We start from the raw sequence: 25,892 nt of genomic DNA, 5'->3' as shown, positions 1-25,892 counted from the left end.
AAGCGGTTTGATATTTAATTAGAATGGTATGAGTATCCAGTGTAATTGGTGCTGTGTGATTACCTGTTAACAATGTAAACACTCATGTCTAAGAGCCCGTGACCGCCCCTCTCCAACCAACGTCAGACAACCCACCCACTCACACATTAAGTACATTAACCCTGACACATTCAGCACATACACACACTCACACAGCTGTGCTCTACACACATACATACACACAACAACATGATATACACACACAAACAAACACACATACATACCTATGTCTTTCACCCACCCACAAATACACATATATTATCGACCCACACATACACACAACTTCGATGTACACACCAGGTTTTAATGTCCGGTGCACAAGTACAGTGAAATGCCTTTCTTGCAAACTCCAAACCCCACAATGCAGTAATCAATATCAATGTGGCACTAAAAATATCATAAGGTAGAACCAGAACACACAAGACATTTTAAATGAGAAATAAGAAGAACACTAGAAAGTAAGAAGCTGTACAGTATATACAGGGTCAGTTCCAATACCATATTTACAATGTGCAGGGATATTGCAATGATAGAGGTAGATATGTATGTATAGGGGTAAGGTGACTAGGCATCAGGATATATGAAAAACAGAGTAGGAGCAGCATAAAGTATGATTGTATGTGAGTGTGTGTATTTGTGTGTTGGATTCAGTATAAATATGTGTGCATGTTATGCGTGTTGGAGTGTCATTTCCACATCCTGTAAGTGTGCAAAGTGACAGTGAAAAAATACATTAAAATACAAGGATCAACTCAGATAGTCCTTGTGGCCATTCTGTTAGCTATTTAGCAGTCTTATGGTTTGAGGATAGAAGCTGTTCAGGAGCCTGTTGGTGTCAGACTTGATGCATCGGTACCACTTGCCATGCTGACGCAGAAAGAACAGCCTATGGCTTGGGTGGCTGGAGCCTGACTATCTTCCGAGCCTTCCTTTCACTCCGCCTGATCAAGAGGTCCTGGGTGGCAGGGAGCTTGGCCCCAGTGATGTACTGGACTGTCCACACTGCCCTCTGTAGCGCCATGCGATAGAGGGCAGTGGTGTTGCCATACCAAGTAGTGATGCAGCCAGTCAAGATACTCACAATTGTGCAGCTGTATAACTTTTTTAGAGGAGTTGAAGGCCCGTGCCCAACCTTTTCAACTTCCTGAGGGGGGAAGAGGCGCTGTTGCGCCTTCTTCACGACTGTGCTGTGTGAGTGGACCATTTTAAGTGATTTGGACACCTAGGAACTTAAATGAGTGGTGTTAGCAAGTTTTTTCCAATGTTAGGCTACTGTGTACCCATTGTACATAAGCGTGATGAGAAGAGGTGATGATGATTGAACCATACTATACTCCTAGTAGTAAGACTCTGATGTTACTGCATCAATAGTAACATCAGCTTGGAATTATGTAACTCCACAAACACAGCCAGACAGAACCAAAGCAATGCTCCCAAATAGCAGCAGAGAGAGAGTGAGAGCGAGAGAGAGCGAGAGAGAGAGAGAGAGAGAGAGAGAGAGGAAGCGATTGAGAAGTACAGAAAGAGAGAGAGAGAGAGAGGAAGCGATTTAGAAGTACAGAAAGAGAGAGAGAGAGAGAGAGGAAGCGATTGAGAGGTACAGAAAGAGAGAGAGGGAGAGAGAGAGAGAGAGAGAGAGAGAGAGAAAGAGAGGAAGCGATTGAGAAGTACAGAAAGAGAGAGAGAGAGAGAGAGAGAGAGAGAGAGAGAGGAAGCGATTGAGAGGTACAGAAAGAGAGAGAGAGAGGAAGCGATTGAGAAGTACAGAAAGAGAGAGAGAGAGAGGAAGCGATTGAGAAGTACAGAAAGAGAGAGAGAGAGGGGGGTGGGGTTGGTAATAAAGCTAAAGATAGGGGCCCACTGAGGACAGTCTGAGGAGCAGACGTTAATGAAGGACTAACGAACTGCCCTGAGTAAAAACCCAGCACAGCACCACTCCACACACACAACAATGTAATTAGTCTTCGGTTTGTGTGTGTGCATGTGTGTATCTCATTTTTACTCTTTCATAACTTACTTAGAAGTTGTTCCAAATGTAAAATGTCAAAGTGTTTAAGGTTAAGTTCAGGCATTAACACTGAATGGTTAATGTAAGCATAAAGGTTTGGGAACAAAATCTAAAAAGCCTCTTTATATCGCTGGATTCAAATGTTCAAACTTTGGAATTAGAGACAGATGCTTATGCTTCTGCCATCCCCGCCCACACCTCACTACCAACATCTGAACCTAAATGAAGGTAACAGTGTTCAGTGTTGCCCCTAGTGGCCAGTTTCCACATCATTTCCCGATGTCCTCAGACATGGATGGACGTGGAATACTGACTTGTATCATGGGTGACCTGTCTGTGTAGTGAGCTAGGAGGTACATTCATAGAGCCGTCATTATTGCAATCCAAACTCTGAAGAACACACACCTGCACACCTACACACACAGACATACACACACACTGTCTCTGTGTCTTTAAAATGGTAAGTGGTGTACATACATGATCTCTCCTTGAAGAGCTGAACCCATCTCTCCCAAAACACACAAAGGCTTTTAGCAGCAATAAAGTGTTCTGTGTTCTCCTGGTTCCCCGGGGAAAACGTTTCCACATTCCGCCAGCCAGCCAGCCAGCCAGCCAGCCAGCCAGCCAGCCAGCCAGCCAGCCAGCCAGCCAGCCAGCCAGCCAGCCAGCCAGCCAGCCAGCTGCCCTGACATCCACCGTCTGGATGATTAGCATCATTAGAACATCAGCTCTACTACTCAATGAGACACACACACACACTCGCACACACACACTCGCACACACACACACACACACACACACACCCACACACACACACACACACACACACACACACACACACACACACACACACATACAAACACACACACACACACACACACACACACACACACACACACACACACACACACACACACACACACACACACACTCACTGTATCTGTCTCTCTCTTTCTCTCTCTCATACTTGATGAGACACTCATCCCATGATGTCTGTTCAAACACGAAACACCATTCACTGGTGTCATGTCTCTGTCAAAACACTGACTCATTTATTAGTATATAAGTAGGCCAAGCAAATTGCATGTCGATTCTATGGCCAATAGAGAGTAATGTTGCTCTGTATTGAAAGATAACGGAGAATAAGGGAAGAAAGGAGATGAAGGAGGAGGAGAGAGGGGGGGAAGAGAGAGAGAAGGAGGGAAGAGAGAGAGAGGGAGGGAAGAGAGAGAGAGGGAGGGAAGAGAGGAGAGAGGGAAAAGAGAGAGAGGGAAGAGAGAGAGGGGGAGGGAAGAGAGGAGAGAGGGAAGAGAGAGAGAGGGAGGGAAGAGAGAGAGGAAAGAGAGGAGAGAGGGGGGGAAGAGAGGAGAGAGGGAGGGAAGAGAGGAGGGAGGGAAGAGGGAAGAGAGGAGAGAGGGAGGGAAGAGAGGAGAGAGGGAAGAGAGGAGAGAGGGAGGGAAGAGAGAGAGAGGAAGGGAAGAGAGAGAGAGGGAGGGAAGAGAGAAGAGAGGGAAGAGACGAGAGAGGGAGGGAAGAGAGAGAGGGAGGGAAGAGAGGAGAGAGGGAAGAGAGGAGAGAGAGAGGGAGGGAAGAGAGAAGAGAGGGAAGAGACGAGAGAGGGAGGGAAGAGAGAGAGGGAGGGAAGAGAGGAGAGAGGGAAGAGAGGAGAGAGGGAGGGAAGAGAGAGAGAGGGAGGGAAGAGAGAGAGAGGGAGGGAAGAGAGGAGATAGGGAAGAGAGGAGAGAGGGAAGAGAGGAAAGAGGGAGGGAAGAGAGGGGAGAGGGAGGGAAGAGAGGAGATAGGGAGGGAAGAGAGAGAGAGAGGGAGGGAAGAGAGAGGGAGGGAAGAGAGGAGAGAGGGAGGGAAGAGAGAGAGAGAGGGAGGGAAGAGATGAGAGAGGGAGGGAGGGAAGAGAGGGGGGAGGGAGGGAAGAGAGAGAGAAAGGGAGGGAAGAGAGAGAGAGAGAGGGAGGGAAGAGAGAGGGAGGGAAGAGAGGAGAGAGGGAGGGAGGGAAGAGAGGGGAGAGGGAGGGAAGAGAGGAGATAGGGAGAGAAGAGAGAGAGAGAGGGAGGGAAGAAAGGAGAGAGGGAGGGAAGAGAGAGAGATCTAGTGTATGTGTTGTCTTTGCTTTGGCAACAAGAGATGTGCTTTGCTGTCACTCCACCGAAGTCCATTAGTTCATTTTGAATGTGACATGACCACCAATGCTGCACCATCCCTTCCTGCTAGTCTGTTTTCTGGTTGCATGTCAACGCTTAATTGCTTTTAGAGGGTTCTGGTTTAGTGTCAGGGAGAGTTAAGACAACAGAGTATTTGAGGAAGCTGACTTCATGTGCTGCTGGAGGACTGTATGTACTTTTAGGAGTTTTCTACTTCAGAGAAGCTCACAAACTTTCTCTCTCTCTCTCTCTCTCTCTCTCTCTCTCTCTCTCTCTCTCTCTCTCTCTCCCTCTCTGTCTCTCTCTCTCTCCCTCTCTGTCTCTCTCTCTCTCCCTCTCTGTCTCTCTCTCTCTCTCCCTCTCTCTCTCTCTCTCTCTCTCTCTCTCCCTCTCTGTCTCTCTCTCTATCTCGATCAATGCCTCTCCCTCCCTCAGTCTATACTCTTATGAACAGGGCCTATGACTTTACCAAAGCAAGGTTCTGTAGTAGTAAAGTGGTGTTGACAATGGCATGGTATTCTAGTGTTTGAGGGTAATATCTAACATGTCAGAGCTATGTGTTTCTTCATTCCAGCTCCTCTGACTGACAAGCCACCAAAGATCCTTTATCCTTCTGAGAACAAGATCAGCAACATGGAGCTGCAGCTAGGTAAGAGCTTGGGCTTTATTATCTGTAGGAGCTGTGTGTGTGCGTGTGCGTGCCTTTATTTGCTGTCAGGTGTGTGATGAGGCTACTAATCTGAACAGGTTTGTTTCAGTGCGCTATGGACTGTGCGCTTCACCAAACCTCTCCTTTTCTCTCTCTATCTGTGGTCCTGCTGTGTTTTACTCTATAATCTCTGAATCTCTCTCTCTCTCCTCTGTGGTGCTGTATACTAGAGTTGTGGCTGTGTGTACTCCAGAGAGAGAGAGAAAGAGACCCAGAACAAGAGCTGCATCGCTACACATCTGAGAAAGCGATGACTTCACACATCCTCTCAGTCTATAACTTCCCTTTCTCAGACAGATTGATGATGACAGTTTTACCTCTGGAAGAAGAACACTGACACTGTAACAAACAAACAAAATCTGTGTATGCAAATGGGGTTTACAAATGGTGCTTATGCTAATGTCCCGGTTCTGTTTCCTCAACAATGACATCTCCATATGGTGCCAGTGTTGTGTAGCGTGGTCGTCCACACGGAGAGGAGGTGGCTTACACTACCGCTGTTTGTCTTTGTTGACAGGGGTCACCCTGGGTGAGGTGTGTGTGTGTGACAGCATATTGCCTGAGTTCTGGGCACAGTCAGATGTCCACATGGTGTTTGCCGCTGTCTGAATGGCTAAACAGCTTCCCTTTGTCTGTCAGGGTGAAAGGCATCAGACGGCAGGCAGATACAGTGTGTCTGTGTGTTGCTCTACAGAGTGCTTTGCAGAGACAATGCCACTCCTGTCTTTGGTGTTTTGTTGTTGTTTGGGAGACAGGTGGGTTATTTAAGCAATAAGGCCCAAGGTGGTGTGGCATATGGCCAATATACCAAAAACACCCGAGGTGCCTTATTGCTGTTATAAACTAGGTCCCAATGTCATTAGAGCAGTAAAAATACATGTTTTGTCATACCCATGGTATATGGTCTGATATACCACAGCTTTCAGCCAACATGTCTGACCAAGTGCGAATAGACTACCTTTAATGGACTGACATATATGCAAGCCAGTACACACACACAAACAAACACACACACACACACACACACACACAAAAACAAACACACAAGTATACCCGGGTGCGTGGGTGCGTGTATATGTGTGTATGGTGTTGTCCACAAGGCTCCCAGCAGAGAGAGGGACGTTCAGAGACACTGAGATAAATATTTTACAGCTTGACTCCATTTTGTTTTTCTCACACACTTTCACAGAGCAGGGATGAAGAAGCCTCTCCCTCCAGATGCGCTTCTCTTTTATTTAGTTGTGTTTATTTATTCTCCTCTTTCTTAATATTTGTCGAGTCATGCCCCTAGCAGCTTTATGGAGCGATATGGCAGATTTACTGTGGGGAGCCGGCAGCACTGAGGGCGTCCCTGATGGAGAGAGGGAGGAGAGGAAGTGAGAGGGGAGAGTACAAGGGGGGTGGAGATAGAGAGATAAAGAAAAACAGGAGAGAGGGAGAGAGAGAGAGAAATCAAAAGAGAAAGGCATAAAGAGAGTCATAGAGAGAGAGAAAGGGAGAGAGATAGTGTGGGTAGCCAATATGGAGGCAGGAGGAAGAGAGAGAGGGATGGAAGGAGAGAGGGATGGAAGGAATAAATGAAGGAGGGAAGAAGGGCAGTAAAAGCAGTGACATAAGCAGAGGGATAAATCTGCAGCGAGACAGAGAGAGAGTTGTCGGGAAACACGGACCACTTTATCTCCTCTACAAAGCTGCTAGCCAATGCAGCTCTAACCTACCCACAATATAGCTTTAGAGAAACACACTCTCACACACTCATTGTACATAGGTACACACATACATACACGCACACACAGTTTTCCTAGTCAGGGCAAGTATTCCGAAAACCTCTTGTCCCCAGTTCTAACCACTACACCTCAAAATCTGTAACTGCTGTTATTTTCTATATGGGATGACTTGGCTACTCCTCCATTACAGTCAATGGAGTTGTGATTGTACTGTACATTACTAGCTGTATAATGCCCTCTTCCTCCAGAACACCACCTCTACTGCCACCACTACTGTACCTGCAGCAGCAGATATGCTGTCTGCCCCCCCAGGGTTGAGTTGGTGCAGTCCACATTGCCTTTCCAGGAATATGGGGAATGATTCATGCTGTGACGTCCCTGGAGGAGCTTCCGTCATCCCTGAAGACATTCCGATGGGAAGGGAGTGGGACACACTCTAACACACACACACCCCACAACATACACACATTCTCTCTCTCTCTCTCTGTCTGTATGTCTCTCTCTGTCTGTCTCTCTCTCTCTCTCTCTCTCTCTCTCTCTCTCCCTCTATCGCTCTCCCTCTCTCTCTTTCTCTCTCTCTCTCTCTCTCCCTCTCACTCTCCCTCCCTCTATCTCTCTCTCTCTCTCTCCCTCTCTCTATCGCTCTCCCTCTCTCTCCCTCTCTCTCTCTCTCTCTCTCTCTCACCCTTTGTGATTTGTCATGGTTTCGCTATCCCAGAGGAGAGTGAGAGATTCGCACACGCTCACGCAGCAGTCCACCCAGAACTACACATACTCACACACACACACACACGCACGCACACACACATACACGCACGCACGCACGCACGCATGCACGCACACACACACACACACACACACACTCCTTGCACCATTTGTAGTGGGAGTGAGTGGGTCACACACACGCTAACGGTGCAGTCCTCTCTAAGCGTGGGATAATTGTAACTGAGGGTTTTACTAGCCCCCAAAGCCAGCAGATGGGAGCACTCTAGTGGAAAGGAATTAGACTCCATTATTTCACAGACCAGGCTCCATCAACACAGGATAGCAGTCAAGAGGCCTGTATCTGGAAGCACAGTCATACATTTTTCACACATACACACACTTTGATGATACACACTTTGGCATTCATCAGAAATATACTGACAATCAGAGTTTGCTGACTAGCCTGGTTTCCATGGTGCTTTAATGGTGGATTTGTGACAAGCATAGAGGGAGGTTGACACACACACACACACACACACCTCCCTGACACACACACACACACTGACACATACTCCAGCTTATAAAACACTAGAGCTTTGATCTGCTACAGTACGGATTCCCTCAGCACAGCCCCCACCCATCCCCCCACTCTCTCACCCTCTCTCGCCCTCCCTCCCGTGCTCTCCCTGCTCTCTGTCTATCCGAGCTCCAGAGGCATCAGTGTGATGTAACCAACAGTCTCCCACTGTGCTGCAGTGTCATCCCCCCCCCCCCCCCCCCCCCCCCCAGTAGGAGGAGAGCACATCTATAGAACAAAAGTGTTGTGTTCAACAACACAACTGCTGTGTGGAGACTGAATGTTCCGTGATGTTCAGTAGGACTATTCGGTGTGATGATGCCACTATCGTACACTACAAGGTATGCAGAGCAGAGCTCTGATGATGGTATGAAGGAGATATTAAATGACTGGCCCCCTGCTATACCGCTATAAACCCTCTAACCTTAAGGCGTCCATGTGCTTCCCAGCTGAAACCTTTCAGAGAGCATACAGTATATTATGACAACGTATTTGTTAGCTTTAGACTTTGGTGAGTTTTTGGGGGGCTGTTCGGGTACACAGCATTTTTTCTGAAGGCAAGCCGAAGTTCGGAGCCGAAGTCTACTCCCCTTCGTCGGTGATTAGTCAACAGTAGGGATTATTCAATAAAGGGACGACTTGCTTTCATGCAGATTTTTTCATTGAGAAATACAACACCAAACATCTTGGTCAGATGTAAAATTGCACAGCTAAGATCTCCTCGGCAAAAACGGCAAAATGAATGACAGATTTCTTGAGTTGTCTTAGAGGAATTCTGACCGTTTTGAGGAATATCGTCTACGGCATCTCAAAATGGACAAACAGTACTGTTGAGCTTTTTTTCTCATTTTTACAAGCAAATGTCTTTTAAGGGAGTATAGGATCATACTCGTTCGGTTTGCCTAGCCGACTTCGGCAAGCCGTCAGCCGAACTGAAGCATGCGGATGCCTTTACAATTCACACTGTTACATTTTTTAAATCTTTCCTGCCGTCTCTCTCAGCCTTCTACCCACATTTGCTTTATGGTTTCAAAAGCACACACACACACACACACACACACACACACACACACACACACACACACACACACACACACACACACACACACACACACAAAAACACACACACACAAAAACACACACACACATACCTTTCTGTGACACCTGACATGCCATGTTTCTGTGATGATAGCTGAAATTGGCTAGCTGCTGAAGCAGCCAGGTTTCTTTAGATCCACTGTGAAATTAGACGTCCGTCCTGGTAAGCAGAACATCAGGAGATTACTTCAAAATTGGCCATTACGGGCAATGATGTGCGCTACTACCATCATGTAGGCTTTTGCTCAGGGCGTTGTGGACGGGGATGGTGGATGGGCGTAAACAGCGAGCTCCGGCACTGAGTCTCACGTGTTCAATACCAGTGCTAGGCTTGTTTAAAAAAATAAATAAATGTAAACCCTATCCCTTACCTTAACGATGCACTTTTTTTCATGAACTAAAATATAGTATTTTCAGCTGTTTGAAGCTGGTGTAGTGAACCGAAAGTAAAAGACGCAAAGATGAAACTTGAGAGCGGGAATCACAGAATTAGCGCACATAGAACAGCTCTACCGCTTCTTAGACTTGCCCAAAAAGTTACATATTGCAGCCTTAACTCTTCGGCATTAATGCCTAAAGTTAATGGACAAACGTCAGATTCTCCAGTGAGACCGTGAGAGCTTGTTGGCTGAAGGCTGCTGAAGGTCAGGGTTCGAGTCACACGATAAATTACTCTTTAAATGTTTCTTTCTCTCTCACTGCCTCGCCATTTTTATGTTTTCAGCTCAGGCACTACTTCCATCCACTCTAGTTTATGTTGTCCTTTGTACACGCTTGACTTGAGAAGGGAGTGTGAGTCTATTTGTGTGCGTGTGTGTGTGCATGCATGTGTTTGTTGCATCTGTCAGAGGGAGAACATGAGAGAGAATTGACTGTATTCACTATCACACTATGGCCATAGCATAGAGAGAGAGAGAGAGAGAGAGAGAGAGAGAGGAGGGTGATGAACTGGTTTTATTTGGCCCCCAAAGTTTTCTGAGCAAAGAGGTTTTCTTAGATTTTTATTTTTTATTGTCGGACAGAAAAGACTGTAAAAACACCAGGAAATCATCTCCAAGTGATTTTAATTATGTAAATCTGTTCCCAAGTATTCCTACTCATAATAGAGAGATAGGTGATCATATACAAATGTAAGCAAGGTTTAAAATGATTATGTTTTAGTCAAACATTATATCTGTTTGTGCTTCTTGCAGTCAATTTACAGTCTACTAATGATTTGTAATTATGTTCCTGCCGCCCGACCATCCGCTCAAGAAAAAATTAGCCCGCGGCTGAATCTAGTTGACGGTCCCTGCTCTAGTCACAGTGCTTCTCTAATGCTATGTAATCCATCAGGGTATTGTGGTTTTTAATGAACTAACTGCATGTATCTATATCTCTGACTCCAGGGCGTTAAGGTTAGAATGCAATTTCACCATTGGCTGTGTCTGGCTAATACATGCTGTTTGTTAGGAGGTTTGTCTCACAATGCATGGAGGGCTCCATTGTAAAGGAGAAGGGTTATGATTAGGGCTGTTGCGGTCACCAGTCATGAAGGCAGTTAAATTCCACGTGACTGTGTAGTCATGGTAAATAGGCTTCTCCAAGCTCTGATGCTGCTGATGGTCATTAGTAGCCTACCACACCTGTTAACTGTCTGGTACTCAGCACTCTATTGTCCCTCTAATCACTCTGACATCAATGCAAATGTCATCTAAAATCGAATCAAACTCTTCATGAGAGCCCATGAGCTCCTGTTGCTCAACATTTCTATAGGCTATGCAAAAAGAGGAGGATCCCATCAGCTTTATATAAGCTAAGCCTACTATATTTATTAACTTTCCTAATATTAAGCACATTGCTTATCTTTACAACAAGAGTATAACCTACCTGGCTGGCATTAAAATGAACCATGGGAAAAGCGTCCTTCATTCACTATTTAAGTGCATAGATGACGTGTATTTTTTCCCACTGCCCCTGTTTCGATACAGGTGCATGATAATGGTCCATTCTAAATCATAACAAATGTCACACACACATGATTTAGTATATGTAATGATAAGATTAAATCAAGAATAGTCTGATGGGTGACAATATTAGCCTACCACTTGTGAATGATATATTATCACTTGTGAATGATGCCCAGCATAAGAAACAATGCCTTTTTTTGCAACTTTTTCTAATCGTAGTCGCACACCTCATGTAGCCTAGCCCATAGTCCTATATGTTTTGATAAGGTTTGTATCACACCTCATGTAGCCTGGCCCATAGTTCTATATGTTTTGATAAGGTCAGTATCACACCTCATGTAGCCTGGCCCATAGTCCTATATGTTTTGATAAGGTTTGTATCACACCTTATGTAGCCTGGCCCATAGTCCTATATGTTTTGATAAGGTTTGTATCACAACTAAAGTGGCCAAATGTTCATCAACATTTTAAGCTAAACATTCTGATCTGCTGCGTCACCCACATCGCATAAAACAGGTTTTTTGATGCTAGTGGTTGTATTCATTTGGGATCGATTGCATCCCACAACTGTCCCAGACTATGTTCGGAATATTTATTTCTCGCACAGAATTGAATAGGTCAACTTTTGTACTATGGGGGATAGTAGATTGCTGTTTGTTAGGTCTACTCATCTTGTTGGCTGATGAAAAGTAATATGGATAATTCTTCCAATATTTTCAATATGCACCTCGGAATTGGAAAAAGATGCAGTTACGTCCCTGATGTGTCTGTCTTCACCTGTAGCCTGTGAAAATGACCCAATCTCGTGATGGAGAGCCATGTGAGTGAGAGGTGCTCCGGAGTGCGCAGCACTCAGTAAGAAGTGCACAACGCAGCACTCCGGGCCAAGGGCACAATGGCCACTGGCTGCAAAAGACATGGATTTTTTGGGGTGCAATACGGCCACACGAAGGGGATGCCACCGTGAAATTCGAGGCATTATCAAGTGCTTGTCAAATTGTGAGTGAGAGACTGATGAAGTGTGTACAGCCTGCGCAAATAAACAAAGCAGAGCTCATGCCTTTCAAGAGACTTTTTTCAAATCATCATTAGTCACATCATGCAGCCTTACAATGTATTAAAAATAAAATGTATAGCCCAACGTTTGTAGAACAACTAAAGTTGCATTAATAACTCTAAATTAAGCATCTAGGAGTACCTATTTATTTGTTAATCGCTCAACACAGAATAGCAAGGCAGAATAGCAGGGAGTGATATGCTCACTCCCTCAAATCATTTGGAGAAAATATTTATATTTTATTCAGCTTTGTTCAATTGTATTCTTCATTCTATAAAATAGTATAACATAATGCCTGGGAATTATAAGTAAATATTTTCTGCTAAATGAACTAGTGTAGCCAACAGCCATATGGCATAGCCAGATCAGGACCTAACATAAGGACAACTCAGTATGCTATTCTGTTCTTCTGAAATGGACTACATTTCCTTCATATCATGCTTCTTTAGACCTGTCTAAAATATTTAATGGATTTATTGTGAAGGTGTAGACTATATTACATGGATTTATTGGGAAGGTGTGGGCTATATTACATGGATTTATTGTGAAGGTGTGGGCTATATTACATGGAATTATTGTGAAGGTGTGGGCTATATTACATGGATTTATTGTGAAGGTGTAGGCTATATTACATGGATTTATTGTGAAGGTGTGGGCTATATTACATGGATTTATTGTGAAGGTGTAGGCTATATTACATGGATTTATTGTGAAGGTGTGGGCTATATTACATGGATTTATTGTGAAGGTGTAGGCTATATTACATGGATTTATTGTGAAGGTGTGGGCTATATTACATGGATTTATTGTGAAGGTGTGGGCTATATTACATGGATTTATTGTGAAGGTGTGGGCTATATTACATGGATTTATTGTGAAGGTGTAGGCTATATTACATGGATTTATTGTGAAGGTGTGGGCTATATTACATGGATTTATTGTGAAGGTGTAGGCTATATTACATGGATTTATTGTGAAGGTGTGGGCTATATTACATGGATTTATTGTGAAGGTGTAGGCTATATTACATGGATTTATTGTGAAGGTGTGGGCTATATTACATGGATTTATTGTGAAGGTGTAGGCTATATTACATGGATTTATTGTGAAGGTGTGGGCTATATTACATGGATTTATTGTGAAGTTGTAGGCTATATTACATGGATTACATGGATGTTCCAAAGGTCTGCATCAGTGGTTTGTAGGAAGCCAGGAGATGCTAAATGTGTTCGTTAATTAACGGTCAATTACAGTGAGACCGACAGTTATTTGCTTGACCAACCACGGCTGACAAAATGTCAATGCCACCACAGCCCTAGTTGTGATCAGTGCAGCTTGTCCTCGGTGAAAACCATATTGGTGAAGGGTTGCGGTCAATTTCATTTCAACTCCATCAATTCAGTAAATCGAATTAATGAATTTATGCATTGAGAAATCCTCCTTAAACGTAAATGTAACTTTTGATTGATTTTCTCTTCGATTAACCTCTTCACATGACTGAATTGAAATTGAATTGCCCAGGTCCCATATGGGTTTTAGAAACATTCTGGAGATTTCTGCCTCATCACTCTGTACTGTACCGTTCCGTTCCCACTAAGAAGACCTGGTGGTAAGTAACCCACAGTAAATGCCACGGCAACTGGGGTTGCTGCGAAACAAAGCTAACTGTTTAAGCGTGTGAACATTTGTCATTAATCACTGAGCTTGGAGCCCATAGTAGAGGCCAATGATTAACGAGCTAACAGCATGGCTACACAGACCCTACAGGATGGAGGGAGATGATAAGGAGGGAGGGATGAGAGAGAGAGAGAGAGCGTGAGGGGGGGAGAAAGGGAGCGATGGAGATGTAAAGGGGAGAGGGAGGGAGAGGGAGGGATATATAAAGGGGAGAGGGAGGGATATATAAAGGGGAGAGAGAGGGAGGGATATATAAAGAGGAGAGGGAGGGAGGGATATATAAAGAGGAGAGGGAGGGAGGGATATATAAAGGGGAGAGAGAGGGAGGGATATATAAAGAGGAGAGGGAGGGAGGGATATATAAAGGGGAGAGGGAGGGAGGGATATATAAAGGGGAGAGGGAGGGATATATAAAAGGGAGAGGGAGGGATATATAAAGGGGAGAGGGAGGGAGAGATATATAAAGGGGAGAGGGAGGGAGAGATATATAAAGGGGAGAGGGAGGGAGAGATATATAAAGGGGAGAGGGAATGAGAGATATATAAAGGGGAGAGGGAGGGAGAGATATATAAAGGGGAGAGTGAGGGAGAGATACAGTGCCTTGCGAAAGTATTCGGCCCCCTTGAACTTTGCGACCTTTTGCCACATTTCAGGCTTCAAACATAAAGATATAAAACTGTATTTTTTTTGTGAAGAATCAACAACAAGTGGGACACAATCATGAAGTGGAACGACATTTATTGGATATTTTAAACTTTTTTAACAAATCAAAAACTGAAAAATTGGGCGTGCAAAATTATTCAGCCCCTTTACTTTCAGTGCAGCAAACTCTCTCCAGAAGTTCAGTGAGGATCTCTGAATGATCCAATGTTGACCTAAATGACTAATGATGATAAATACAATCCACCTGTGTGTAATCAAGTCTCCGTATAAATGCACCTGCACTGTGATAGTCTCAGAGGTCCGTTAAAAGCGCAGAGAGCATCATGAAGAACAAGGAACACACCAGGCAGGTCCGAGATACTGTTGTGAAGAAGTTTAAAGCCGGATTTGGATACAAAAAGATTTCCCAAGCTTTAAACATCCCAAGGAGCACTGTGCAAGCGATAATATTGAAATGGAAGGAGTATCAGACCACTGCAAATCTACCAAGACCTGGCCGTCCCTCTAAACTTTCAGCTCATACAAGGAGAAGACTGATCAGAGATGCAGCCAAGAGGCCCATGATCACTCTGGATGAACTGCAGAGATCTACAGCTGAGGTGGGAGACTCTGTCCATAGGACAACAATCAGTCGTATATTGCACAAATCTGGCCTTTATGGAAGAGTGGCAAGAAGAAAGCCATTTCTTAAAGATATCCATAAAAAGTGTCGTTTAAAGTTTGCCACAAGCCACCTGGGAGACACACCAAACATGTGGAAGAAGGTGCTCTGGTCAGATGAAACCAAAATTGAACTTTTTGGCAACAATGCAAAACGTTATGTTTGGCGTAAAAGCAACACAGCTGAACACACCATCCCCACTGTCAAACATGGTGGTGGCAGCATCATGGTTTGGGCCTGCTTTTCTTCAGCAGGGACAGGGAAGATGGTTAAAATTGATGGGAAGATGGATGGAGCCAAATACAGGACCATTCTGGAAGAAAACCTGATGGAGTCTGCAAGAGACCTGAGACTGGGACGGAGATTTGTCTTCCAACAAGACAATGATCCAAAACATAAAGCAAAATCTACAATGGAATGGTTCAAAAATAAACATATCCAGGTGTTAGAATGGCCAAGTCAAAGTCCAGACCTGAATCCAATCGAGAATCTGTGGAAAGAACTGAAAACTGCTGTTCACAAATGCTCTCCATCCAACCTCACTGAGCTCGAGCTGTTTTGCAAGGAGGAATGGGAAAAATGTCAGTCTCTCGATGTGCAAAACTGATAGAGACATACCCCAAGCGACTTACAGCTGTAATCGCAGCAAAAGGTGGCGCTACAAAGTATTAACTTAAGGGTGCTGAATAATTTTGCACGCCCAATTTTTCAGTTTTTGATTTGTTAAAAAAGTTTGAAATATCCAATAAATGTCGTTCCACTTCATGATTGTGTCCCACTTGTTGTTGATTCTTCACAAAAAAATACAGTTTTATATCTTTATGTTTGAAGCCTGAAATGTGGCAAAAGGTCGCAAAGTTCAAGGGGGCCGAATACTTTCGCAAGGCACTGTATACATTGTGTGCAAATGAGGTGAGATAATGGAGGTAAGGCAATAAATAGGCCATGGTGGCGAAGTAATTACAATTTAGCAATTAAACACTGGAATTGTAGATGTGCAGAAGATGATGTGCAAGTAGAGATACTGGTGTGCAAAGGAGCAAGATAAATAAATAAATACAGTATAGGGAGGAGGTAGTTGGATGGGTTATTTACGGATGGGCTATGTAGAGGTGCAGTGATCTGTGAACAAAATACAGTTCTATATCTTTATGTTTGAAGCCTGAAATGTGGCAAAAGGTCGCAAAGTTCAAGGGGGCCGAATACTTTCGCAAGGCACTGTATATAAAGAGGAGAGGGAGGGAGGGATATATAAAGGGGAGAGGGAGGGAGGGATATATAAAGGGGAGAGGGAGGGATATATAAAGGGGAGAGGGAGGGAGGGAGGGAGGGATATATAAAGGGGAGATGGAGGGAGAGATATATAAAGGGGAGAGAGAGGGAGGGAGGGATAAATAAACGGGAGAGGGAGGGATAAATAAAGGGGAGAGGGAGGGATACATAACGGGGAGAGGGAGGGAGGGAAGGAGGGATATATAAAGGGGAGAGGGAGGAAAGGAGGGATATATAAAGGGGAGAGGGAGGGAGGGATATATAAAGGGGAGAGAGAGGGAGGGAGGAGGGATATATAAAGGGGAGAGGGAGGGAGAGAGGGATATATAAAGGGGAGAGGGAAGGAGGGATATATAAAGGGGAGAGGGAGGGAGAGAGGGATATATAAAGGGGAGAGGGAGGGAGGGATATATAAAGGGGAGAGAGAGGGAGGGAGGAGGGATATATAAAGGGGAGAGGGAGGGAGAGAGGGATATATAAAGGGGAGATGGAAGGAGGGATATATAAAGGGGAGAGGGAGGGAGAGAGGGATATATAAAGTGGAGAGGGAAGGAGGGATATATAAAGGGGAGAGGGAGGGAGAGAGGGATATATAAAGGGGAGAGGGAAGGAGGGATGTATAAAGGGGAGAGGGAGGGAGAGAGGGATATATAAAGGGGAGAGGGAGGGAGAGAGGGATATATAAAGGGGAGAGTGAGGGAGGGATATATAAAAGGGGGGGGGGGTAGGAAGGAGATGGACAGTACATGTAACAGCCATAATATGTGAAGTGCACTCACACATTCTGTTCCTTTCCATTCCTGGCTGATGGAATTACTGCTATAATGGCCAGGTAATTATTCCGTTGGACATTTGGCTTTACCTTACAAAAGACTGAATTATCTATTCAGGTGTGTGTGTGTGTGTGTGTGTGTGTGTGTGTGTGTGTGTGTGTGTGTGTGTGTGTGTGTGTGTGTGTGTGTGTGTGTGTGTGTGTGTGTGTGTGTGTGTGTGTGTGTGTGTGTGTGTGTGTGTGTGTGTGTGTGTGTGTGTGTGTGTGTGTGTGTGTGTGTGTGTGTGTGTGTGTGTGTGTGTGTGTGTGCGCGCGCCTGTTTCAAGATTTATTAGTCATATGTACAGGATTCACATGGTCCAATGAAATGCTTACTTTCAGGCTCCTCCTCAACAATGCAGCAACAATAAGAAGTAATAAAAGCGTGTGTGCATCAATTTCAGCATTGTCTTTTAATTAAAAAGGCCATTATTATGTATTCATGGTCCTTTTAGGGTAGAACTTGGATAAACTACACTCCATCAAAAGCAGCAATATGGTATATGGCTATGTTAACCCAGTTAGATAGACTATGTTGTTTGTTAAAGCCTGAACACAGACTTGTTTAGCACAGGGTTTTCTATTCATTCCATTATTTCCACTAAATGGAGGCAGATCTTTATAGGGATGTGATTGGTAATGGTCCCACTTACCAAAGCCCTGGTTCATTGACACTGTCAGAGAACCAACTGTGTTTACTGGCGGATTGATAACGCTCGGCTAAGCTAGGGAAAGTGAAAAGCTTCATCAGACTTCTCTAGCTTTTGTTTTCTCGATTCTCTCTCTTGAGATGCTCCTGTTTTCACCCTTTTCTTTCTCTGTCTTGTGTTCTCCCTCTCTCTCTCTCTCTCTCTCTCTCTCTCTCTCGCTCTTCTGAGTGAAGCCTGTCCCTCGCTCACCATTGGGAGAAAGAGAGTGAGTGAGTGATGGGGTGATGAGGACGGGGAAATGAGCCCTGGGTGAACCTGTCAGAGTAAAGAGCATCTGGAAGACCCTGTCGCTCCTCACACACACACCACAGGAGGTTGGTGGCACCTTAATTGGGGAGGATGGGCTTGTGGTAATGACGAGTGGAATGGTATCAAACACATGGTTTCTACGTGTCTGATACCATTCCATTTGCTCCGTTCTGGCCATTGTTATGAGCCGTCCTCCCCTCAACAGCCTCCTGTGACACACCCACTCTCCAGAAGGAAATGGCTCATAAGTAGACCACTTCAGGTGTGTGGTTAGAAGGGCCTTATGGCCAACCATATGTCTGGGGAGAGGGAAGGAGGAAGGGGAAGGTGGTTAGGATTAGTGGAAGTTGTCAGAAGACCACTTCTGTTCCCTTACCATATAATTGTGTTGAGAATGATGCATTGGACTTACACTGCATAGCGATTTCACGGGAAAAGAGCGAGAGGGAGAGAGAAAGAGATGAGAGAGAGAGGGGGAAGAGAGACGGGAAAGAGAGAGGGGGGGTGTTGGAAGATAAGGTATACAGAGTAATAGAGAGAAAGGTGAAATGGGGGAGAACGGAGATAGAGGATGGGAAAGGGGGAAAGAGAGGACGAGGGCGAGAAAAACAGAGACGGGTAGAGCGAGAGGTGGAAGGAGACAGGGAGGGATTGGGGGACAGATGGAATGACATGCGTGAACAGCAAAGTGAGCTGGGGGAAAGGCTGCTTTGCCATTCACTTTGAAGCCTGCTCCACTTCTGTCTGTCTTGCATAACAGAACCAAGGAAAACAAGGCGAGAAGAGAGAGGAGGGGAGGAGGGAGAAGAGAGAGGAGGGGAGGAGGGATAAGAGAGAGGAAGGGAGGAGGGATAAGAGAGAGGAGGGGAGGAGGGATAAGAGAGAGGAGGGGAGGAGGGAGAAGAGAGAGGAGGGGAGGAGGGGAGGAGGGATAAGAGAGAGGAGGAGAGGAGGGATAAGAGAGAGGAGGGGAGGAGGGATAAGAGAGAGGAGGGGAGGAGGGAGAAGAGAGAGGAGGGGAGGAGGGAGAAGAGAGAGGAGGAGGGATAAGAGAGAGGAGGGGAGGAGGGATAAGAGAGAGGAGGGGGGGAGGGAGAAGAGAGAGCAGTGGAGGAGGGAGAAGAGAAAAGAGAAAGGAGGGGAGGAGGGAAAAGAGAGAGGAGGGGAGGAGGGAGAAGAGAGAGGAGGGGAGGAGGGATAAGAGAGATGAGGGGAGGAGGGAGAAGAGAGAGGAGTGGAGGAGGGAGAAGAGAAAAGAGAAAGGAGGGGAGGAGGGAGAAGAGAGAGGAGGGGAGGAGGGAGAAGAGAGAGGAGGGGAGGAGGGAGAAGAGAAAAGAGAGAGGAGGGGAGGAGGGAGAAGAGAGAGGGCACTGAGAGACAGGAGGACACATCCAATTCAGAGCTTCCGATGCTTCCGCTCTCCCATTGGCTAGATGAAGATTTGGGGATTGTCACCACATTCTGGGTTGTGATTGGCTAAAAGTGTTCAGTGCAAGGTCAAATGAGGTTTAGGACTTTAGATTACTCAGAGGTATAGGAGAGTGAAAGAGAGAGAGGGAGAGGGAGACATGAAGACATGAGACATGAAGAACGGGTGATAGAAAGAGAGAAAGCAGGGCTATTAGTGAGAGAGTTAGATATGAAGGTGTGTGTGTGCATGGTACAGTGTCATAGCAAGGAGCATGTGCATGGCATATATTGCACCCAAAAGATTCCTTTATTATCTTTCCTCTCTCCTGCATAGGAAACAGACAAAGGACACACGCACCCACACACACACACACACACACACACACACATACACGGATCCTCCTTAATTGCCATCTGCAATCTGCGTGCTGTACACAATCAGTAATTTGTGCAGAAGCGCGGTACGGGGTAAATTACTGAGGCTCATTTACATGTGTGTTAATGGACTTCCTTACTTACTGGAGGAGACTGCTCTCTCTCTCATTCTCTCTCTTTCACACTCTCACTCACTCACTCACTCACTCACTCACTCACTCACTCACTCACTCACTCACTCATTCACTCACTCACTCACACACACACACACACACACACACACACTCACTGCCTGTCTCTTTCTCTGTGTGTATGGGACAAGGGAAAAATAAGTCAAAGAGAGAGAACAACGTATGGTGGTGAATTTATCAGTGGCCAATACGGCCCGGCGTCAAAGCTAGCTAGCCAGACCGTAGTGTTAGCCATGTCTTCAATCTCCAGAGCTTAGTCCACCAAGTCATGTGGATCCTGTAAGGTCAGACTCTTCTCTTAACTCACTGTAGAGATGGAAAGCTATAGTAAACAGCAATCCTACACTGTCCTCCATCCCTCCTCTCCACTCTCTCCCCTATCTCTCTCCCCTCTCCACTCTGTCCCCTATATCTCTCCCCTCTCCACTCTGTCCCCTATCTCCCTCCAATCTCCACGCTGTCCCCTATCTCCCTCCCTCCTCTCCACTCTGTCCCCGATCTCTCTCCCCTCTCCACTCTGTCCCCTATCTATTTCCCCTCTCCACTCTGTCCTCCATCCCTCCTCTCCCCTCTATACTCTATCCCCTATCTCTCTCTCTCCTCTCCACTCTGTCCCCTATCTCTCTCTCTCTCCTCTCCACTCTGTCCCCTATCTCTCTCTCTCTCCTCTCCACTCTGTCCCCTATCTCTCTCTCTCCTCTCCACTCTGTCCCCTATCTCTTTCTCTCTCCCCTCTATACTCTATCCCCTATCTCTCTCTCTCCTCTCCACTCTGTCCCCTATCTCTCTCCTCTCCACTCTGTCCCCTATCTTTCTCTCTCCTCTCCACTCTGTCCCCTATCTCTCTCTCTGTCCCCTATCTCTCTCTCTGTCCTCTCCACTCTGTCCCCTATTTCTCTCTCTCCTCTCCACTCTGTCCCCTATCTCTCTCTCTCCTCTCCACTCTGTCCCCTATCTCTCTCTCTGTCCTCTCCACTCTGTCCCCTATCTCTCTCTCTCCTCTCCACTGCTCTGTTTTCCTTTCCATCCTCTCTCCCCTTCTCTATCCTCTCTCCTTTCTTCCCATTCTCAGCTCTTTCCCCTTCCCCTCTTCTCTCCTCTCTCCATCCTCTGGAAGGTGTAATCAGTGTAGAACAAAGGAATAGTGACTTTTTAACTACAGACTCTGTTTTTCTTAATGACTGCCCTCCATGCCAATACTTACTCCCTGGATTGAAGTAAAACATACACCACACACCATGGTTACTAAGCAACAGTCACATAGCTGAGGGTATTTTGGTATTGTGGTATTGTGTGTGTTAGTGTGTTCAATTCTGGTTCTGTGATACGTCAAGCAAACTTGCTTAGCAGATAACGACAACATGACAACAACAGTAGCTGTAGATGATGTAATGAAAAGGTGGAGGGTGGTTGGTAATGGAGAACATCAAGCGGATCCACGTCTGGGTGTTGGGCAGAACTCCTCGGTCCTGGAGAGTTAAAGGGAACAGGGGAGTGGACAGAGACGTAAACAAGCAAACACACAGGTATCATGTCGATCAGATTTGTAAAAATACAGTAATTGATTGGTTTAATTTAAATTGAATAATTGATTAGACATGCAATATTGCTAATGGCAGACATAGAAAATAAAGAAAGGATACCTGTCTGTATGTTTGGTGTTAGAGGGGTTGATGAGGGTGGTAAGGAATGAGAGGAGGTCTAAAGAGATGGAAAATGGAGGAGGGTATGGGATGAGTGTGCAGATTGTTGGGCAATCAGACCTCACTAGATGCAGAATTTTGTCTGGAGGGAGAGGAGAGAAAGAGTTCAAGGAGGAGGAGAGAGGGAAGAGGCAGAATCAAGAGACAGGAGGTGCTTGCAGCTAGTTCTTCATGTCACTTGTCCTCGACAGCGAGCCAGTCTCAGAAGGGGGGCTTGAATTTTGCTCAAGCTGGTCGTCGTCTCGCCTCCGTCTCGGAACATGGCAGAACCCCTGGAGATCAAAAGCAGAGTAAAGGGGAGGGGTCAGGGGTAACAGGATGAAAAGGCAAACACAAATGTTACTTCATTTTCAATAACACGGGCCTGGTTTAGTTGAAAGCTCTCTCACCACGTCAAGGTACAGGCTGAGAGGTATTTGTATGTTTTATAAACCCAGTTTAATTAAGGCCCTTAACCCCCTACTCTATCTTTTCAATGTTTGACCTGATGGGGCTTGGTAGGTGTAGCAATATGGTGATGCCTCAATACTGCTGTGTAATGGGCTCCGGGAGACTTCTGCCATATTACTGACACAAATCTAGAACCTCCAGATAGAGAAACACTATCCAGAAACCAATATTCAATTCCAAACCAACCCTAAAGTTTGTCTAGGGAGAAGGGGTTATTAAGGCCCAGTTAGGAACTGGGCAACTGAATAGTCAATTTCAGTAAATAAATATATTTACTATGCAAATGAACACATTTACAGCCAATTCAAGAGCGTTTAAAATATGTATCAGCAAGCAGACTCCTTCAACTCACAGAAAAAATGTGCAAATATTTACATTATTGGAAATGTTACTTGCAATACAAGACAGTTACTGTACATGTGCTGCAGTGCCTTCAGGAAGTATTTATACCCATTGACTTATTCTAAATGTATTTGTGTTACAGCTTGAATTCAAAATGGATTAAATAGATTGTTTTTCTGACCCATCTACACACAACCCCAAAATAATGACAAAGTGAAAACATTTTTCAAAACAATGTTGCACATTATTATTTTCCAAATTCTTAATGCTCTGTCAAATTAGTTGTTGATCATTGCTAGACAACCATTTTCAGGTCTTGCCATAGATTTTCAAGTAGATTTCAGTCAAAACTGTAACTTGGAGATTCACTGTCTTATTGGTAAGCAGCTCCAGTGTAGATTTGGCCGTGTTTTAGGTTATTGTCCTGCTAAAAGGTGAATCTCCCAGTGTCTGGTGGAAACCAATGAAGAAGGCACAATGATGCCGAAACAAATGGAGTGTGCGACTCTCTTTGTTTTTATAGGAAAGTAGACTGAACCAGGTTTTCCTCTAGAATTCTGCAGGTGCTTAGCTCCCATTCCGTTTCTAGTTATCCTGAAAAACATCCCAGTCCTAAACGATTACAAGCGTACCCATAACATGATGCAGCCACCACTATGATTGAAAATATGGAGAATGTCACTCAGTAATGTGTTGTATTGGATTTGCCTCAAACATAATATTTTGTATTCAGGACAAATTGTTAGCTGCTTTGTCACATTTTTTGCATTATTACTTTAGTTCCCTGTTCCAAACAGGATGCATGTTTTGGAATATTTTTATTCTGTACAGGCTTCCTTCTTTTCACTCTTTAGGTTAGTATTGTGGAGTAACTACAGTGCTGTTGACCCATCCTCAGTCTTCTCCTATCACAGCCATTAAACTCTGTAACTGTTTTAAAGTCACCATTGGTCTCATGGTGAAATCCCTGTGCGGTTTCCTTCCTCTCCGGCAACTGAGTTAGGAAGGACACCTGTATCTTTGTAGTGACTGGGTGTATTTAAACATAATCAAAAGTGTAATTAATAACTTCACCATGCTCAAAGGCAAATTTAATGTCTGCTTTTTTTTACCCATCTACCAATAGCTGCCGTTGTTTGTGAGGCGTTGGAAAACCACCCTGGTCTTTGTGGTTGAAGCTGCTTGAAGTTCACTGCTCGACTGAGGGACCTTACATATGTGTATGTGGGGTACAGAGATGAGATAGTCATTCAAAAATCATGTTAAACACTATTATTGCACACAGAGTGAGTCCATGCAACTTATTATTGTGACTTATAGGCCTCCCATACAAAAGGGTTGAATACGCATTGACTCAAGACATGTCATTACATTGTAGCAATGTTTAAAGATATATATATTGCACTTTGACATTAATATTTGTTTAATTCAGGCTGGAACACAAGAAAATGTGGAAAAAGTCCATGTGCGGGAATACTTTCTGAAGGCACTGTACAGTATATAGTTTCCAACCAACTTACCAACGTTCACACAGCCAATGGGTTTTTGCGCCTGCCTGTTAGTACAGTAGCTGGAACCTGCTATAGCCAGTGTAATGGGACTGATCTAACCAAGGACAGAGTGTGAATTCCCAGTTTGTTGTAGTTCTCTCTGTTTGTCTTGCTTGATCAGGTTAGGTTAAAGGTGACTAGGACTGTGTGTGTTTAATCGGCACTCTGCTTAACATCATCCTTAGCTCTGGCATCTTCCCCAATATTTGGAACCAAGGACTGATCACCCCAATCCACAAAATTAGACCCCAATAACTACCGGGGGATATGCTTCAACAGCATACTGCATTATCATTAACAGCATACTCATACATTTCCTCAGCGAAAACAATGTACTGAGAAAATGTCAAATTTGCTTCTTGCCAAATTACCATAAGACAGACCACATATTGACCCTGCATATTGACCCTGAATAAATGACAAACAGACCAAAACAAAGGCAACGTCTTCTCACGCTTTGTTGATTTCAAAAAGCGTTCAACTCGATTTGGCATGTGGGTCTGCTATACAAATGGATAAAAAGTGGTGTTGGGGGAAAAACATACAACATTATAAAATCCATGTACACAAACAAGTGTGCTGTTAAAATTGCCAAAAACACACACATTTCTTACCACAGAACAGTCTGTAGCACCCGGCCTCACCCTACTAGAATCGGAAGTCAAATGTCTACTGTTTGCTGATGATCTGGTGCTTCTGTCCCCAACCAAGGAGGGCCTATAGCAGTACCTAGATCTTCTGCACAGATTCTGTCGGACCTGGGCCCTGACAGTAAATCTCAGTAAGACAAAAATAATGGTGTTCCAAAAAGGTCCAGTTGGCAGGACTACAAATACAAATTCCATCTAGACCCCGTTGTCCTAGAGCACACAAAAAAACTATACATACCTTGGAATCCTGCAAAAAAATATCCTCAGTGTACAATGTAAAACACCAAATAATGCATTCAGAGCAGAATTAAGATGATACTTATATAATTTTCAAAATCCAGAAAAGAGCCGTTAAATTCTACAAACACCTAAAATGAAGCGATTCCCAAACCTTCCACAACAAAGCCATCACCTACAGAGAGATGAACCTGGAGAAGAGTCCCCTAAGCAAGCTGGTCCTGGGACTCTGTTCACGAACACAAACAGACCCCACAGAGCCCCAGGACAGCAACACAGCAACACAATTAGACCCAACCAAAAAACAAAAAGATAATTACTTGACACATTGGAAAGAATTAACAAAAAATTTAGAGGAAACTAGAATGCTATTTGGCCTTAAACAGAGAGAGTACACAGTGGCAGAATACCTGACCACTGTGACTGACCCAAAATGAAGGAAAGCTTTGACTATGTACTTTCGTGGCCAAAGGTTTTGAGATTGACGCAAATATGAATTTCCATAAAGTTTACTGCTCAATTGTCTTTAGATATTTTTGTCAGATGTTACTATGGAATACTGAAGTATAATTACAAGCATTGCATAAGTGTCAAAGGCTTTTATTGATAATTACATGAAGTTGATTCAAAGAGTCAATATTTGCAGTGTTGACCCTTCTTTCTCAAGACCTCTGCAATCTGCCCTGGCATGCTGTCAATTAACTTCTGGGCCACATCCTGACTGATGGCAGCCCATTATTGCATAATCAATGCTTGGAGTTTGTCAGAATTTGTGGGGTTTTGTTTGTCCACCCGCCTCTTGAGGATTGACCATAAGTTCTCAATGGGATTAAGGTCTGGGGAGTTTCCTGGCCATGGACCCAAAACATTGATGTTTTGTTCCCTGAGCCACTTAGTTATCACTTTTGCCTTA

General features: G+C 44.7%; 1 protein-coding gene across 4 annotated transcripts in view; it reads left to right on the top strand.

Moving 5' to 3' along the window:
- Nucleotides 1–25,892, top strand: part of LOC110502069 (interleukin-1 receptor accessory protein-like 1) — a 397,329-nt gene that overhangs the window by 284,986 nt on the left and 86,451 nt on the right. For all 4 annotated transcript variants that reach the window (XM_036958961.1, XM_036958960.1, XM_036958963.1 and 1 more), the window contains exon 6: nt 4,781–4,855. In XM_036958961.1, coding sequence (XP_036814856.1) covers nt 4,781–4,855 — 75 coding nt within the window. The remainder of the gene's footprint in view (nt 1–4,780; nt 4,856–25,892) is intronic.

Source organism: Oncorhynchus mykiss, chromosome 22 (assembly GCF_013265735.2).
Source record: "Oncorhynchus mykiss isolate Arlee chromosome 22, USDA_OmykA_1.1, whole genome shotgun sequence".
Taxonomy (NCBI): domain Eukaryota; kingdom Metazoa; phylum Chordata; class Actinopteri; order Salmoniformes; family Salmonidae; genus Oncorhynchus; species Oncorhynchus mykiss.
This window is presented reverse-complemented; position numbering and strand designations above follow the sequence as displayed.